Below are 17,454 nucleotides of genomic sequence, written 5' to 3' on the forward strand. Positions count from 1 at the left end.
AGCAGAGTGGGAAGGGGGGAGCCAAGCGAGGGGAGGGCTCAAGGATGCTACTGAGAGCCCAAGCGCCTCACCTAGCCTGGCTAGCCAGGAGGCAATAACGCCGTTTCCGTCGCCCAGCTTACGCAGAGGGGTGAAATGTAAGGAGGGAAGGCGGAGATTTTGGGTGTCCAAGTTCTTATGTTGGAGGGGAAACCGGAAGGGGCCACTCCCGGAATCTGCAAGCGACTAAGACGGACATGAACTTTGTGATTCTGCACTGTATATAGTTTGCACCAATAAAACCTGTAAAAGACAGGTCGGAGTCTTGCCTGGTTACTCATGAGCAACCACCACAGGTACCTGGAAATGAATGCCTTCCCCTGAATCCTGAAGAGACACCTCTGCCACCAGAGTCCAATGACTAGCTCACAGACTTCTCGGGAGGATCAGGAGAGTGCTGAGACAATATCTCGAACTACCTAGTCCTGCAGTTGCTCTAAGGTGCTGGTGAGATAATTTGGATGTTCTGCCTCAACTGCACAATCACCAGCTGTGGTCATGAAACCCACCCATAGATCTCTCTCCAAGGTGCTGAACCCACTTTGTTTCGCCTTTCTGTGTGCACAGAACCCTGGGATCCTCTGCGCTTGGGCTGGCTTTCATCCGTAGCAGTAGGCATCCCCATGGGTCAGGATAGTACAATGTTGCATGTAAGGCTCTACCCAGCTGAAAAAAAGTTCCCCCTGAGCCCCACACATTGCCTCTGTAGAGTTAAGCAGAACGCCCTCCAACCGAAAGCCTGCCTGTTGCCGGCAAAGCTTTCTTTTGCTGAAGACTGATGAATTTTCTCTGCAGCAAAGCATAGTAGGAAAGGGCTTGCTAAAAACGAAATGATTTGACATACAAAAAGTGAAACACAGGAGAACAAAAGAGCATCTTTGAAAAGGGAATATTGATTCTGTTTCGAGACCAGGCTAATGCAAGTCTCAACTTCTGAAGACTATTATTGGGGTTGGGATCTGAATTCTCCATTAAAAATGAGCTGGGACAATGTTGACATGAAGTCAAATTTGCAAGCATCGGCTGAGGCTGACGTTACACATCTGAAGGCAGCACGAAGGCAGCATTAATCTGCATTCAATCTTCCGAAACAACAACAGCAAGAGCAACAGAACTTAAGAATAGACTGTCTTGAACCAAGCAAACTTTGAAATTTCTAAAGGCGGGTAAAACACTAAAGACCACTTTCCATGCCATGTGTTGCCGGCAGGAAACCCCTGGCAGCAGGCACAAGTCAGTAGTGTTACAAGCACAACAGGAGACTGGAAATTTGCTCTGGTTGACTCAGAATAAACCCCCACCAGCCCTTGCAGATGCATCTGGAGGGGCAATGAGCTGAAACAGGGAATTCGCCAATGAAAAGCCTTCCATTTCCCTGAGGTTCTCCTAACTGTTCGTTTCCACATTCTGCTTCAGCTTTCATACAATGTAAAAGCCGCTTCCAGAAAACTAATGGAACATAGTGCATGCTTGGTATTCATTTCCTGATTCAAGAAAAAAATAATATCTGTTTGAGACCCCCTTAATTCGGAAAGTCACAGGAGTAAAGTGATGAAATTGGGGGTGGGATGCAGTTCTTCTCTGCTGTTTTCATGGGGGGACTATTATTTGAAGAACCAACCCTGCATACGGAACATAGCAATGGGGTCCGTTCCAGATCTGCTCACAATTAAGAACTTTGGAAACGGGTCGAGAGACAGGCCCCCTGCAGAAAATGTTGCATAACTTCAAATATTTTCTGCAACATCAGTTTGCTCAAACAAATTTGGATGCCACAATTTCAACGCACTGAACGTTTTATGGCTTATCAGTGTTTATTTTATTTCATGCATCTCAAATATTTTCCACTGCTCTCTTTTCGTTTGAAATGTTTTTGCTTTTTCAATGAAATCTTTCATCTTGTCTTTATCTCTCTCCACAAGGTGTACGTATCGTAACACAAATGCTCTTTCCCTCCCAGATTGCCCCAAAGTAGAAGTATTTATGCCACAGTTGAGTTGGCCCTTACCTCCATGATAGGACTGGAAGCCAGAACTTTCTCTTCAATATTGGTTTCGCTGGAGGAGCCTCCAACAGATGCGAAGTAGCGCATGGCATATTTGGCAGAGACGGTTTTGCCGGCACCAGACTCCCCGCTAACGATAATGGACTGGTTCTTCTCATCCCTGTGTGAGGAAGAATGAGGCAGGTGTTACATTTAACCTCTTAACATTGCTCTCTTTTCTTGGCCGGCTCATATCACTTCATATTGTCTGCCTCCCAGGTGAGTTCCATTCACCTGGAATTGGCCAATGGCTCTTTCATTCCATGTAGAGAGTAGAATTGATATGGCAAGGATCTAAACTTCTCAGTTATTTGAAACTTGGTTTATTTATTTCAAAATGTGTCCTGCCTTCCTAAAATGTTAAAGGTAGGAATTGGAGAGAAGGAGAGAACATATTTGCATGCGTGAGCACAAACACACAGAGCTGTTCGCCTCTACATAGTTCCATCCTTATTTCAGACATTGTGATATATCAATATATTGCAATGTTTAGCTGGTGATATATCGTGATGTTGAAAACCTGATATCTCCCAGTCCTAACAGCTGGTCCAATACATTTTGCCACCCGAGGTGAAGAAGAAGATGGTGCCTCCCCATTCCTTTTACAAAGGTGACCAGACTGGTATCTGCATCTTATTTCAGCACTAGAAATTAACCACACTCTTGAAATCGGGAAGGGAACCATGTACACCAGTGTGAGATCCTTGGAAGATGGTACATAAGGTGGTACATAAATGTTATAAATAAATCAATCCCTATTTTTGCAAGCCTGCTGGCATACATTGTTTCCCTCACTTTTGTTCTGCATCTTTAACTATTACTATTATTTTTTAAAAGGGCCATTCCAGCCAATGAGGGATCACACAGCGAACATGTTCATTGCATGGTGCCATAGTCATGTGGTTGGCCACTGTGTGAACAGGGCGCTGGACTAGACAGGCCATTGGGTTGATCCTTCACGCTCTTCTTATGTTCTTAATTAACCCATTAATGTTTAATGTGCTACTAATCCGAAGTGGAACTAATCAATAGATGGTTTTGATTGTGCTTTATTGCACTTAATTGCTTTGATGTTGTTAGCTGCTTTCATGATCAATATGGAAAGAAGGAGCAGAAGTGACTGAAATAAATAAAAACCTTAAGCAGCAAAATTCCAGATCTTGAAAATACTTGAACAGTGTTAAGAATCTTGTTGGTGGGAGGGAGGAAAGGGACTCATTTTGAGGTGACAGAGGATTCACTGCACTCAGTAGCTCCTTATACCTCCTTGTGATTAGCAAACCCAGAAATATGCAAAATAAGCAAAAATGCAAAAATATATTTAGTCTGCGTGATTAAAGCAGCTCTCCGAGCTTTGCTTACGACCAGCGAGAAGCTGTGGTACCTTATTTATTCAGATTTAGAGACCACCCTACACCACATAGCATGAGACTATTCAAATATTATATTAACATATCATTAAAAGTCTCCTCTTTTCTGCTAGCTTAAACCTGATCCTGAATCAACAACTCAGAACAGATAGTACAGAATTATGATTCTGTCAGTGCAACGGAAGCACAACCCAAGCTTTAATCAGAACCAAGTTGCTTGTGCCTCGTTGAACATCCCCAGAACAGAAACCACAGATTGGCTGGAAGTTAATTTACTGCAAGAACCCTGTGAGGTGGGTTAGGGCTGAGTGGCCCAAGGTCACACACTGAGCTTCACTGCAGGGCAGGATTTGAACTCGGATCTCCAAGGTCCTACCCAAACACTCTAGCCTCTATGTCACACAGGCACACTCTCTGCCTTCCTCCTGCCACCTCATCATTGGTACTGACTGCACTTATGGCCTAGGGACGCGGGTGGCACTGTGGGTTAAACCACAGAACCTAGGACTTGCCGATCGGTGGTTCGAATCCCGATGGGGTGAGTTCCCGTTACTCGGTCCCTGCTCCTGCCAACCTAGCAGTTCGAAAGCACGTCAAAGTGCAAGTAGATAAATAGGTACTGCTCTGGTGGGAAGGTAAACGGCATTTCCGTGCACTGCTCTGGATCGCCAGAAGCGGCTTAGTCATGCTGGCCACATGACCCGGAAGCTGTAAGCCTGCTCCCTCGGCCAATAAAGCGAGATGAGCGCCGAAACCCCAGAGTCGGCCACGACTGGACCTAATGGTCAGGGGTCCCTTTACCCTTTACCTTTACCTGCACTTATGGCTGCCCCTGTCTTTCCTCCCATGGATTTGTTTGGATTTATTTGTTGCCCCCAAGATGGACCACAAGGCTGTGGTTGCCAATGAAAAAAGGGGAGGGGAGGCTGCCTGTTTCCCACCTCCTCCCTTGATTTCAACAGCTCTAGACCAAGTGAATGAGGCTTGTAGGTCTGAGTGTGTGGAGGAGGAATAGCCACACAGCCTCTGCCCTGCCCTGTGGAGGCTGGCTCTTCCTGGTGAGCAGCGTTAGAAACTCAGATATATAATATAGGAGCCATATCACTCCTTAAACCAAGGTTGCAGTCGCCAAAACTGAAGGTCTAGTTGCCATTTTGGAGCAAGACAGCTCTAAAGCCTTGTTTTTCTAAGGATGGACTGACTACTGTGATTGATTCTCAGTTAAACGCCTGGCTAGTTCAGATGACAACCTTGAGCCAGGTTAAGAGCTTTGAGAACTTACCATATTTTTCGCTCTATAAGGCGCACCCGACCATAAGACGCTCCTAGTTTTAGAGGAGAACAAGAAAAAAAAATTCTCTTCCTCTCTGCGCTGCACCTCTCCAGCAAAGCGGGAGGAGAAATGGAAGTTAGCTGGACCTGATGCTTCAAGATGGCTCTGCCTGGTGTAGGCCTCTTTCAGCAAGCAGCAATTGCACCCAGAGCCTCACTGGACGTCTCCCTCCCATAGATCTATCCAAGCTCTCCATTTGGCTCCAGACCTGCCGGGACTCACATGCAGGTAGATGCCTCTGCCTTCGAATGCTAACAGCCTTCTAGGCAAAACATGCTTCAAGACCCACTGCTCTAGAGAAAATTTAAGATTTGCCATCTACTCTTATAAGCATCATACACAGAGGGCGATTTTTAAAAGAAAGACTGCATGCATTAGAGAACAGAGTGGACTCTGCAGAGTTTCCAAAGAAACCATGTGCTCCTTTGAGTCATGGGGAATCCCAAGACTGACAGTCACTGCCTGCTGTCCAAAGTACCCCACCCATTATTTCCAGATGGGACTTTTTTGTGAATCAATCTCCAACATCACAGGATGAATTCCGCTGCCATGCACCATTTAACACTTCGATTTTAAACCAGATGTGTTCCAAGTACCGTATTTTTCGCTCTATAAGACGCACTTTCCCCCTCCTAAAAAGTAAGGGGAAATGTGTGTGCGTCTTATGGAGCGAATGCAGGCTGCGCAGCTATCGCTGAAGCCAGGAGAGCAAGAGGGATCGGTGCGCACTGATCCCTCTTGCTCTCCTGGCTTCAGCGATAGCCACGCAAAGCCTCTTGAGCGCAGCCGGAGCGCTCCTGCCTCTTCGCTCAGGAAGCTTTACCTTGCTTTCTTGTTTCTTGTTTTCCTTCTCTAAAAACTAGGTGTATCTGGTCGGGTGCGTCTTACAGAGTGAAAAATACAATAAGTTTCAACCAGAGGTTCTTCTCTTGTTGAAGGGGTGGGGAAAAAAGAAAATGGACCCATGATAGCTACTCTTCACTCTGCTGATATGGCAGCGGAAGAGAAATCTAAGCCACATCAGACAGGCGGATAGAATGAAGGAATAGGCATTACAATTACCCCACACCCAGAATGAAGACTTAACGCTCAAGCATTTGGTTAAAGGTTATATTTATTGCTATAAACAAAGAACAACTTGCGCCAAGCAAACCCAACAAGTGCAGGAGGTTATAATCTGTACATGCAGGAGATTTCCTGTCTGCTTCCAAGAGCCAAACTACCCAAGAGAAGCTCCATCACTTACACAGGAACTTTAGAAAACCCTCCATCATCCTTCCCTTACATTACGTAGGATAGAGATGGATCTATGGGTAGCAAACCGCTATTGTTCTGCACAAAATAGCAAAAAACAAATCAGAGCACAGACACTTCATGCTCTTCTCGTTGCAATAAAAAGCTTTCAACTTTGGATGACGCATTACTACTACATATTGGTCCAGGTTAAGCATTGCAGGAGTTATCAATAAAGCAGTTGTCCTATATGGAGGGCATAGCTCAATGGCAAATGTGGTATTTTTAAAGAGAGGAATAAGAACTGTGTCCTGTTCTCCCCACCCCGATCTGTGATATTTCACAACAGGTCAGATGACAAGAGTACCCCCAGCTGCAAAAAAAAACCCCACTGCAGTAGACAGAAACAGACAAAAGAACACACTTCTTCATACAATGCATTAATGGAACTTGGGGAGTTCACTGCCACAAGATGTGGCAATAGTCTCTAAAATTAGGCAATGCTTTTTAAATTCCTAAAGGGTAAGCTGATCAAAAGGAACCAGCCATGACAATGGGCTCCTGCAACAAAATGCAACTGAGCATTCTCACCTAACAGAAACGCTCCTGTTCAGGGTTCCAGCCAGCCATGTGCTCCTGCAAGAGACTCCATTGCATGTTTTTCATTCCACACCAGTATTTCCATTGCTGAGGTCAAACAAGAGGTGACGGCCACCCATCACTTTATTTCCCTGCTTATGGGCTTGCCTTGGCAGAAAAGCAGAATATTTGGCTAGGTGAAAAGTCCACATAGCACAAAACACTTTAAAAAGGACAAAAAATATATTCAGCAACTGTCAAGCCCCCATGTGAGGAATATAAAATTCCACCTCTCCAGCTAGTGACCCAAGAGAGAGATGAGGTTCCAAATACTGTATTTTTTGCTCTATAAGACTCACTTTTTCCCTCCTAAAAAGTAAGGGGAAATGTGTGTGCGTCTTATGGAGCGAATGCAGGCTGCGCAGCTATCCCAGAAGCCAGAACAGCAAGAGGGATTGCTGCTTTCACTGCGCGGCGATCCCTCTTGTTGTTCTGGCTTCTGAGATTCAGAATATTTTTTTCTTGTTTTCCTCCTCCAAAAACTAGGTGCGTCTTGTGGTCTGGTGCGTCTTATAGAGCAAAAAATACGGTGCTTGTAAAATTGCAGGTAGACCAAGCAATACCAAGGGAACTCAAATCTGGATGCAACAAGTTTTCCAGATCTGCCAAATTCAGGAACACAGCTATCAATCTTCTCTGCACATTTCCCCCCCTAAGTGCACACCCGCTAAGGCACACTATACATATATACAAGGAATCCCTGTGGACAACAAAAGTGATAAAAAGACCCAGCAAACACCATTTGCTGCTAATGCAATCAGCCTGCCAAGCTTTCTTTCCCCTCCCTCCCGTTTCACAAAAGATTTGCCTGAACAGCTGACCCCTTGTTTGTTCAGAAGCACTCAGCTGGGTGCTTCAGACCTAGCCAAGTTTACAATTTGGATTTGAATGGCCAGTTTTAAGACATGAATCACAGAATACAATGGTGCCAGCATTCTCAGCCTTCCGCGGGATTTTGAGCGGTCCTGGGCTTTGGTGACGGCTTTGGTGACGGCCGTCCCCCTCATGCATACTGCTGCCTGGGCTCCCAGCGGCAATGCTGCAACGAGGAGGGCATAAGGAATGCATGAAGCAGCCCTCACAGATCAAACGTCATTGCTAGAGCATGTGTGTCGCCTGACACAACTTCTGGCAGTGTACTCTTTGCAATGTGCCCCATTCACACACTCAAGCACGAATCATCATGACAAGACATAGAGAAGAGTTTATGTGGAATGGGCAATACAAGACTGCATACTGTTGTAAACAAAAATTGCCCTTTTCCCTTATGGGGTGTCCAAGAGCCCATATAGAGTCCTTACATAGGTTCCCTATTGGTAGGAGAGAATAACAGAAGCCAACCAGAGAATACTGAGAAGCAAAGCAGCTAGTAAGCTTGATCTTTATTGATCTGTTGCAACAGGGTGCTCCCCTCACCCGCAGGAGAGAGGAGGGACCCCGAAAAATGGCATGCAAGGCCTTATAAAGACTTTTGAAATTCCCACCCTGTAGATCAAGACCACCCGCAGAAACATCATACATACATCACAGAAGGGGTGTAACCTAAGACCACCCTTCAGATACATCACACCTACATCACAGAAAAGGCGGCCTAAAATAGAAATTTGAATATTGTTTTTCTCCTGTTGTTGTTTATCTCCTGTCTGGCAGGTTACTTGACTGGATTGCCTGGGGAGCCTGGCCAGTCTTTTGTAATGATAAATACTTAGTTCCTGGGCCATGTCACAGGCTCACACCCTATTCAAACACAGACATACCCTTAAGACAGGATTTGTGAGGAAAGAGACAATGGGAGGTTTTCCACTTTGACCTTGCAGAGAAAACATTGGCTCTGTTTAGGAATCAAAATGGTTCCAGGTTGGTCTTCCTGTGCTGATCTATGTACGTGCTTGGTTGGTACACTCATGAACATTACCATATACCGTATTTTTCGCTCTATAACACGCACCTGACCATAACACGCACGTAGTTTTTAGAGGAGGAAAATCCGTAGGCATGCAACCCGTAGGCATTCCCTCCATAACACGCACAGACATTTCCCTTTACTTTTTAGGAGGAAAAAAGTGAGTGTTATGGTGCAAAAAATACGGTATCTAAGACCATAAAATTCCTATCACAATACCCACTTTGTCCACTTGGTTTAGAGAAAAGAAAACTTTGAGGTGACACGAAAGGGTGCCTTCCTACTCTACAATTCTACAATTCAAGGTCCTGTGCAGCTTTTCTTCTCCTAAACCCACCAAACCCAAGAAAAGCAGGAAAACTGGACAAAGCAGGATAAATCATGGGACATTTGCGGTACTTAAATTTATGTGACCTGCACAAGCTGCAGAATTCGACTTCTCTCACTACAGAATGTTCATCTCATGCTTCTCAAACCCACTCTTTTTCAAGTAACACAAAGTTACCTAGTTAAACACGACTGATGGCTTTGTTAGCAAGAATATTAACAGAAATTATCTTTCCTGCGCACAGCTAGGAGCTGCCCTCTCCCGGCACAGGAGAGCAAAGAGATCAAACGTCCACTTACTGGTAATAGCTTCAACTCCTGCAGCTGGGCAAAGGTGAATGAGGGGGCTCCCTTATTCTCACGCTAATCTTCAAGGCAGAAAATAACCTTTCCAGATGTCTGCAATTTAATTGATGCCACTAGCTCATGGATAGGCTAATTAAAAAGGTTAATGATGCTTCTTTGTATTCCTACCTTGCAAGCACGTTCCTTCTAGCAAGAGCAAGGGCTCTGTCCCATGGATCTCCAGCCTTCCATTCCCAATTTTATAAAAAATATATATACATTTTTTTGCAAAATGCTTCATAGACCATAAGACTTCAGATCCACCATTTTTTATTGAAGATAAAGAAATGCTCATCTTATCCCGCTTACCCTTACCCCTTACTTTAGACTACTGAAACAGTCAAAACTCAGCTGCTCACCTATGTGGAGCAAGAATTAACCTGCAGGTGACCAGACATGGAATTTCTGGTCAACTAGAAGAGTGTTTGATAGTTCATTTTCCATCATTCAGAGCCACCAATAGATAAAATTGGGTCTATGCAGACAACACCTGCAGCTGTATAGCCTTATCTTTTGTTCTGTTGTGATGTTATGCACTTGTTCTGAGGTTATGTAAGTTTGGAATAACAGAATAATATTATGGGAGTTTTAGTGGGAGCCATAACCAGGAATCAGAATTGAGACACCAGAACAAGCCAGGAGACTATTGCTACCTGGGCAAAGTACTAGCCTGCACAGGAAGCCCTTATACACTTCTATAGTCAATAGCAAGCCTGGGTGAATAATATACATATCTCAGATACTTAGGATTCTCCATTACTTGGAGCATGCCTAGGAAGAGGCTCCAATCTGTGGTCCTGGTAAGGGCAACTGAATGCAGAGATGTGGGCTCCCAGTTCTGGCCTGGGCACCTCCTGAAAGAGCTCATCACCTGCCCACACCCAATATACTTGTCTGCACTCATGCCTGACAACTCAACCCCTCGCTCTCTAGTTACTGAGTTAAAAAACTCAAGACCAAAGGAGCTGACGTTTGTGCTACAGCTAGGTTTAACAAATGAGGCCCTGCTCCACAAAACAGCTACCTCTGCCTGTTCTAAATGAATCACGGTTAATTACTTTGCTCTACATTCAGGGACTGTGTGTTTCTCATTTGTCTATGTCAGTCTTCAAATGCTTTACACTACGTAGAAAAAATGCAGCTCATCAATTCTGAAGTTCCCCCCAAGGGTTTCCCTGAAGGCAACACAAGGAGCTCAACTTGCAAGTCCGGGTTAAATTTGCCACGATTAGGCTAACAATGGATGGTTAGTCCTACTGTTCCATCACATTTCCAAGGTAGTGAGAAGGTAGCTATAGTGGGTCTTTATGTTCTGTTACCCACTTTTCAAGGTGGGGGATACCAATTTAAGGAAATAAAATGGCAACAGGTGCAGGTTGTTATTATGATTAACTATTGTGCTTATTATGACACCCAGCTCTACCTCTCTTTTAAATCAGAACCAGTGAAGGTCATGTGTGAGTGCCTGGAGGCGGTTGGAGGATGGATGGCAGCTAACAGATTGAGGTTGAATCCTGACAAGACAGAAGTACTGTTTTGGGGGGGATAGGGGGCGGGCGGGTGTGGGGGATTCCCTGGTCCTGAATGGGGTAACTGTGCCCCTGAAGGACCAGGTGCGTAGCCTGGGAGTCATACTGGACTCACAGCTGTCCATGGAGGCACAGGTTAAATCCGTGTCCAGGACAGCTGTGTACCAGCTCCATCTGGTACGCAGGATGAGACCCTACCTGCCTGCAGAATGTCTTGCCAGAGTGGTGCATGCTCTAGTTATCTCCCGCTTGGACTACTGCAATGCGCTCTACGTGGGGCTACCTTTGAAGGTGACCCGGAAACTGCAATTAATCCAGAATGCGGCAGCTAGACTGGTGACTGGGAGTGGCCGCTGGGACCACATAACACCGGCCCTGAGAGATCTGCATTGGCTCCCAGTACATTTCCAAGCACAAAACAAAGTGTTGGTGCTGACCTTTAAAGCCCTAAATGGCCTCGGTCCTGTATAACTGAAGGAGCGTCTCCACCCCCATTGTTCAGCCTGAGATCCAGCACCGAGGGCCTTCTGGCGGTTCCCTCATTGCAAGAAGTAAGGTTACAGGGAACTAGACAGAGGGCCTTCTTGGTAGTGGCGCCCACCCTGTGGAACGCCCTCCCTTCAGATCTGAAGGAAATAAGCAGCTATCCTATTTTTAAAAGACATCTGAAGGCAGCCCTGTTTAGGGACGTTTTTATTATTTAATGCTGTATTGTTTTAAACACTTGATTGGGAGCTGCCCAGAGTGGCTGGGGAAACTCAGCCAGATGGGCGGAGTATAAATAAATTATTATTATTATTATCATCATTATCATTATTATCATTATTATCATCATCACACAAAGTGTTTCATAGGCATTATACTGAATAATAGAATTGCAGAGTTGGAAGAGTTACAGATAGGTAGCCGTGTTGGTCTGCCATAGTCAAAATAAAAAAAACCCTGGAAGTATTTTTTTTATTTTGAGAGTTGGAAGAGAACACGAGGATCATTTAGTATCCAACCTCCTGCAGTGCAGGAATATTTCACCCAAAGTGGGGCTCAAACCCACGACCCTGAGATTAAGAGTCTCATAGCTCTATCAACTGAGCTATCCCTTATTTATCCCAGTCACAATCCTTTGAGGCTAGTCTTACGGACATCAAAAAAGCTTTAGGGCAGTATTTTCCAACCAGGTGCCTTCCAGATGTTTGGAAATATAACTCCCATCAACACCAGCCAGCGCATGCAGGTTGAGGCTGATAGGAGTTTTAGACCAAAACATCTGGAAGGCATCAGATTGGGAAAGACTGCTTTAGGATAAGCAAAAATTCAAAAGTGACTCTGAACCCAGGAGCACACTCACTGAGTCACATGTTGGAAGCACTTCACTTGTGTCCTTGCTAACTCACGGCCACTTTATTTATATTTATTTATTGGATTTACCAATATGATTACCCCGCCATGTGGGAATCCCTTGCAGATGACTACAGTGCCTGGAGACAGATAGTCAGGTTGTACATCTACAGCAGTAACCAGAGTAGGAATGACCACAAGGACAGAATTTTCAACCATCAAATGGCTGGGTAGGTAAACAGGAAACTTGCCTCTTTAGGGAGGACATCACACGAGTGGGAGACTACCACCAAGAAGGCTCCATCACAGGTCACCACCAACTGGGCAACCCCCAGCAACCACATGGCCTTTAGAGCTTCAGCCCTGAAGCTTCGCAACCAGCATACCATGTGAAACTGACAAATTAGACAACTGAGCAATATGGGCAGAATTGGTGAACAACACTGAGGAACAAACAAACAACCGCACACAGGAAGCTGCCTTTTACACAGTCAAACCACTGGTCCATCTAGGTCAGCCCCATCAACTCTGATGGGCAGTGCTTCTCTGGGACTTCAGACAAGGGTTTTTCCCCAGCTGTACCTAGAGATGCTGGGGATATGAACCCAAGATTCTCTTTCATGCAAAACATGTGGTCCACCACTAGTGCTTTATCTTTGGGAGAAGAAAAAGGCTAAGGAGGAAACCTTACACAAATCTGGAGTGGAGTCGCTGCGCCTTCTATGCCTCCTTCCTGCAACTCCTGCAAGCCGGTGCCAAATGTATTGCTCTGCTTTCCTTTGGCCAGGCTCACACGCCCAGAAGGTCACTTTGCTAATGCAGCAAAAACAACCTGGGGGGCAGCAGCTACAAGCTACTAGTCTACAGCCACAGCAAGCGCTGTGATTCTGCAGCCATCTGACTTCACCCCCCAAGGCGCACTCTATTGTCTCTCAAGACAGATGGATACCAACAGCCACAACCACCGAGTGATGACGTTTTGTGGTGAGACATTGCCCTACGAATCACAATTCTGGAGGAAAGTGCTAACAGGTATTTGTTTTTGAATTTGCGGTTTATTTATTTGTTAACATTCTTATATTACATCGGTAAATGTTGTCATATTACATTACAGGACTTACTATAATTTCCAACATGTATACAAAAATTATATACAAATTTTATATACCTAGAAAGAAAATGAAACAAAAAAAAGAACAAAGAGGAAAAAACAAAAACAACCCCCCCCAAATCATATACATACCAACACACTAGACTTCCTGTCTTTCCCGTTGTATATTCCTTTTTTACAAATGAATGTACTCTTATTATTGTATATTTCTTTACATATTATCTAATACATTCCTATATCAATATGTGCTCCTAGTCTTATTTCTCAACTCAGTCTCACTCCAACGTCAATCAAATGCTAGCATAGACAGCGAACCTTTACTGTATTTTTGAACATATGTTTTATATCTATCCCACTTTTCCATAATTTTTTGTTTTGAATCAGGGTATTTGTTAACTGCGCCATTTCAACAAATTCTTGTAGCTTGTAATGCCAGTCCGTTATTGTCGGGGCTTCTTGTTCCTTCCACCTCTTTGCCACCAAAGTCCGAGCTGCGGCCGTTGCATATAAGAATACCTCCCTAAAGGCCTTTGGGATGTCCCTGCCAACAATGCTTAGCAAGTTTGTAATTTTTCCTAGCTTAGGTAGCACAAATTCCAAGGGAGGGGGATGAAGCGTGAACCAGCTCCAAAGTCGGGGGTCCTAGAGAACCTTATCATCCACATGAGTAATCACAAGATAAGGTTTTCCAGGGGCAGCTAGTTTGATGTAACACAGAGAGACACGGAACACTGTGTTCTCAACTCGCTGAACACTCCCACTATGCTACCCACGTTTGGGAACATGATCATCACCAAGACAAAACTTCATGAAACCATTAGTCTGAGACCTTGACCAAGCAAACCAAACAGAACAGAACCTGAGATTGCAAAGCCCAGCCCAAGAAGACAGCAGCAGCAGGAGCAATCTTGCTGCACCCCCAAATTTTGTTTTATCAAGGCACCAGTTCCTTCCCAAACGCAGCTGGAAAGAACGAGGCATCAGTGGCCAGCTGGTGCTCTGTTCTCCTCAGGTAGGCAGGAAGGTTCCCAAGGGTTCAGCACTTTGTGACACCCGCACAAAAAGTTAGCCTCTGGCAACTGAAACAAAGGGATCAGTGCTACCTGGAGCAGGATTTATGGTTCCTGGCCAACATTCTGGGACAAATAGGAGCAGGAGTCTCAACAGCAGCTATGAACCACCCAAGGTTGGGGGTGACTTCCTTAGGCAGAATAGGCAACATTGTCAGGAAATTATTGAGGGTTTTGTACAAATGCACTCATAGTGAGTGTGTGAACTGGGCCCACACACCACGGATTTGTTGACACCAGACTTCAGGGTGAGGTGGTTAAATGGGAAAAAATGTTGGTTCGATGTGAATGATTCTTGAATGATTAAAGAACAAACAAAGCAATACTCTGACCCACTAATTAGCAAATAAGCAAAACCTCAACCATCCCCTGGTCCCCAAATCATTCACATTGAACCAACAATTTTGAATTGTATCGCCAATGTTTGGTTGTTGTTGTTAAAATTCGTATACCATCCTTCATCTGTAGATCTCACGGAGGTTCAATAAATAAATAAATATAGAAATGCAACATACATAATAAAAACAAGAAGAACCCCTCCACACACACACCAACAACCCCCCTCCTCCACCTACCGTATTTTGCGCCCCATAGGACGCACCTAGTTTTTTTGGGGGGAAATAAAGCAAAAAAAAATTATTCCCCCCCCCAGGTGCGGGGCTGGAAGAACCAGGTCGGGGAACAGCGGGAAGGCACGCTCTGCCTCCCCGCTGTCCCCCGAGCTTGTGGGGCTGGCTATGGGGAGAAGTGCGCTGATCCCGGGACTGCAGGCAGCTCTGCGCGGCCATCGAGAACGGGGCGGGACTTTGGTGCGCACCGACGCCTCTCTCTCTCCAGGCTTCAGCGAAAGCCTGCATTCGCCCCATAGGACGCACACACATTTCCCCTTCATTTTTGGAGGGGGAAAAGTGCGTCCTATAGGGCGAAAAATACGGTATTTATATGGCTGGCATTTCCCCCCATGGATGTTATAATGTATGAAATATTAATGTATTATATGATTCCCCTTCTTTTTCCAGTACGGTATAATTTATTATTTTTGTCACCTTTGGGTAATAAGCGACTAAGTTTAATAATAATAGTAATAAATAATTTCAAGCTACACAAGGTTGCACTTTGGATGTTATTGAGTAGACCTGTTATCTCTTGGAGACAAGGAAGAAGTGGTAACTTTTAACCACAGCTCAATTTTCTTATAAGTGCAGAAGCTTCTGTTGCTTTTTCCTGCTAGCTGACAGTCAGAATCTGTATGCCTATGTTCACAGAGCCATCTTTCCTAGCCAGTGATTGCAATGAATGGGAGCAATGAGGGAAGAGTAAACAGTTAGATAAAGTAAAGGTTAATGTTCAAAAAGGGAGCACTGCTCCAAGCCAAAGATACACAAGAGCAGGGAGAGGAAGCTTTTATGTGTATATGTGGTTTATTTATACATATCCCCTTTTAAACTAACAATCAGACCTTTTGCAGCAATAAAATATCTCCCACATTTGTCAAGTTGAGTTAAACACACACACACCAAAGCGTCGTTATGAAGCTAATGCCTGCATTTTATTATGATTAGTTGCATTACAATGAGACTTTGAAGCTATTAATGGGTATTAGAGTGGAATAATTAGAGTCATCAAATCTGGGCTTACTTCTCCATGCTCTCTTCAAAATCAATATGCACACCTCAAACAGAGTGAGCTTTTATATCTGGCCAGGATATTATAGCAGTAATGGTGTAACCGAATCTAAAGGCTGACACATAATCTTGCAGTGTATGAGTTTACATCACAGTATACAAGGACAGTAGGTAATTAATTGGCTTTGCTTACAGAGCCACTGCTTTGCACCTGGTAGATCATAGGCAGATCTCCCAAGTCTGAAATATCCCATACCTGGATTAGATTATAGGATTACAGTGGTACCTCAGGTTACATACGCTTCAGGTTATATATGCTTCAGGTTACAGACTCTGCTAACCCAGAAATAGGTTAAGAACTTTGCTTCAGGATGAGAACAGAAATCGTGTTCCGGCAGCGCGGCAGAAGCAGGAGGCCCCATTAGCTAAAGTGGTGCTTCAGGTTAAGAACAGTTTCAGGTTAAGAACGGACCTCCGGAACGAATTAAGTATGTAACCCAAGGTACCACTGTATATTCTTTATCTGCATCCCATCACCCCAATCTAGTCTTCCCTGCCTTGTCATCTCTCTCATCCCATCCTCAAACAGAAAGCATTAATTCCTCAGTTTCCATCAGAAAAAGATGTCATTAACTGCACCATGACGGTCACCAGCGACTAGAGCCAAAACAGGAGCACTGAAATATCCTGGGAGTGTTATTGTTATTATTTATTAAATTTCTACACCATCCTTCATCTAAGGATCACAAGGCGGGTTACAATATAAAAACGCAAAAATAATACGTCACAAACAAAAACAATATCGGCCCTCCCTATAGTTTAAAAGGTTACATATTGTTTACTTAGCCAAAGACCTGCGAGAAGAGTAATGTTTTTAGTTGGTCTCTAAAGATATGCCATGAAGGTGTCAGGCGAGCCTTCCTGGGGAGAGACTTCCACAAACGGGGAGCCAACACAGAAAAGGTCTGCTGTCATCCTCCAAACCTCTTACAAAGCAGACATACAAAGAAAGGCCTTGCGGTCCTGAGATGTTGAAGGCTTTATAGGTCAAAACCAGCACTTTAAACTGGGCCCAGAAACTAACTGCCCCGGTGAGCAGTCTAGCTGCCAAATTCTGCACCAGCTGACGTTTCCAAACCATCCTCTTCAGAGGCAGCCCCAAATACAACATGTTGCAGTAACCTAAACAAGAGGTTACCAGAACACAGACAACAGTAGTTAGGCTATTCCTAACTCCGTAAAGGTAAGGGGACCCCTGACCATTAGGTCCAGTCGCGGACGACTCTGGGGTTGTGGCACTCATCTCGCTTAATTGGCCGAGGGAGCCGGCATACAGCTTCCGGGTCATGTGGCCAGCATGACTAAGCTGCTTCTGGCGAAACCAGAGCAGCGCACAGAAACGCCTTTTACCTTCTCGCTAGAGTGGTACCTATTAATCTACTTGCACTTTGATGTGCTTTCGAACTGCTAGGTTGGCAGGAGCAGGGACCGAGCAATGGGAGCTCACACCGTTGTGGGGATTTGAACCGCCAACCTTCTGATCGGCAAGCC

The 17,454-nt window shown here is 44.8% G+C and overlaps 1 protein-coding gene across 3 annotated transcripts in view; it reads right to left on the minus strand.

Moving 5' to 3' along the window:
- Nucleotides 1–17,454, minus strand: part of MYO5B (myosin VB) — a 294,157-nt gene that overhangs the window by 143,692 nt on the left and 133,011 nt on the right. For all 3 annotated transcript variants that reach the window (XM_082241748.1, XM_082241750.1, XM_082241749.1), the window contains exon 5: nucleotides 2,048–2,204. In XM_082241748.1, the coding sequence (XP_082097874.1) occupies nucleotides 2,048–2,204 (157 nt within the window). The remainder of the gene's footprint in view (nucleotides 1–2,047; nucleotides 2,205–17,454) is intronic.

Source organism: Podarcis vaucheri (genome assembly GCF_965113315.1).
Source record: "Podarcis vaucheri genome assembly, chromosome: 11".
Lineage (NCBI taxonomy): Eukaryota > Metazoa > Chordata > Lepidosauria > Squamata > Lacertidae > Podarcis > Podarcis vaucheri.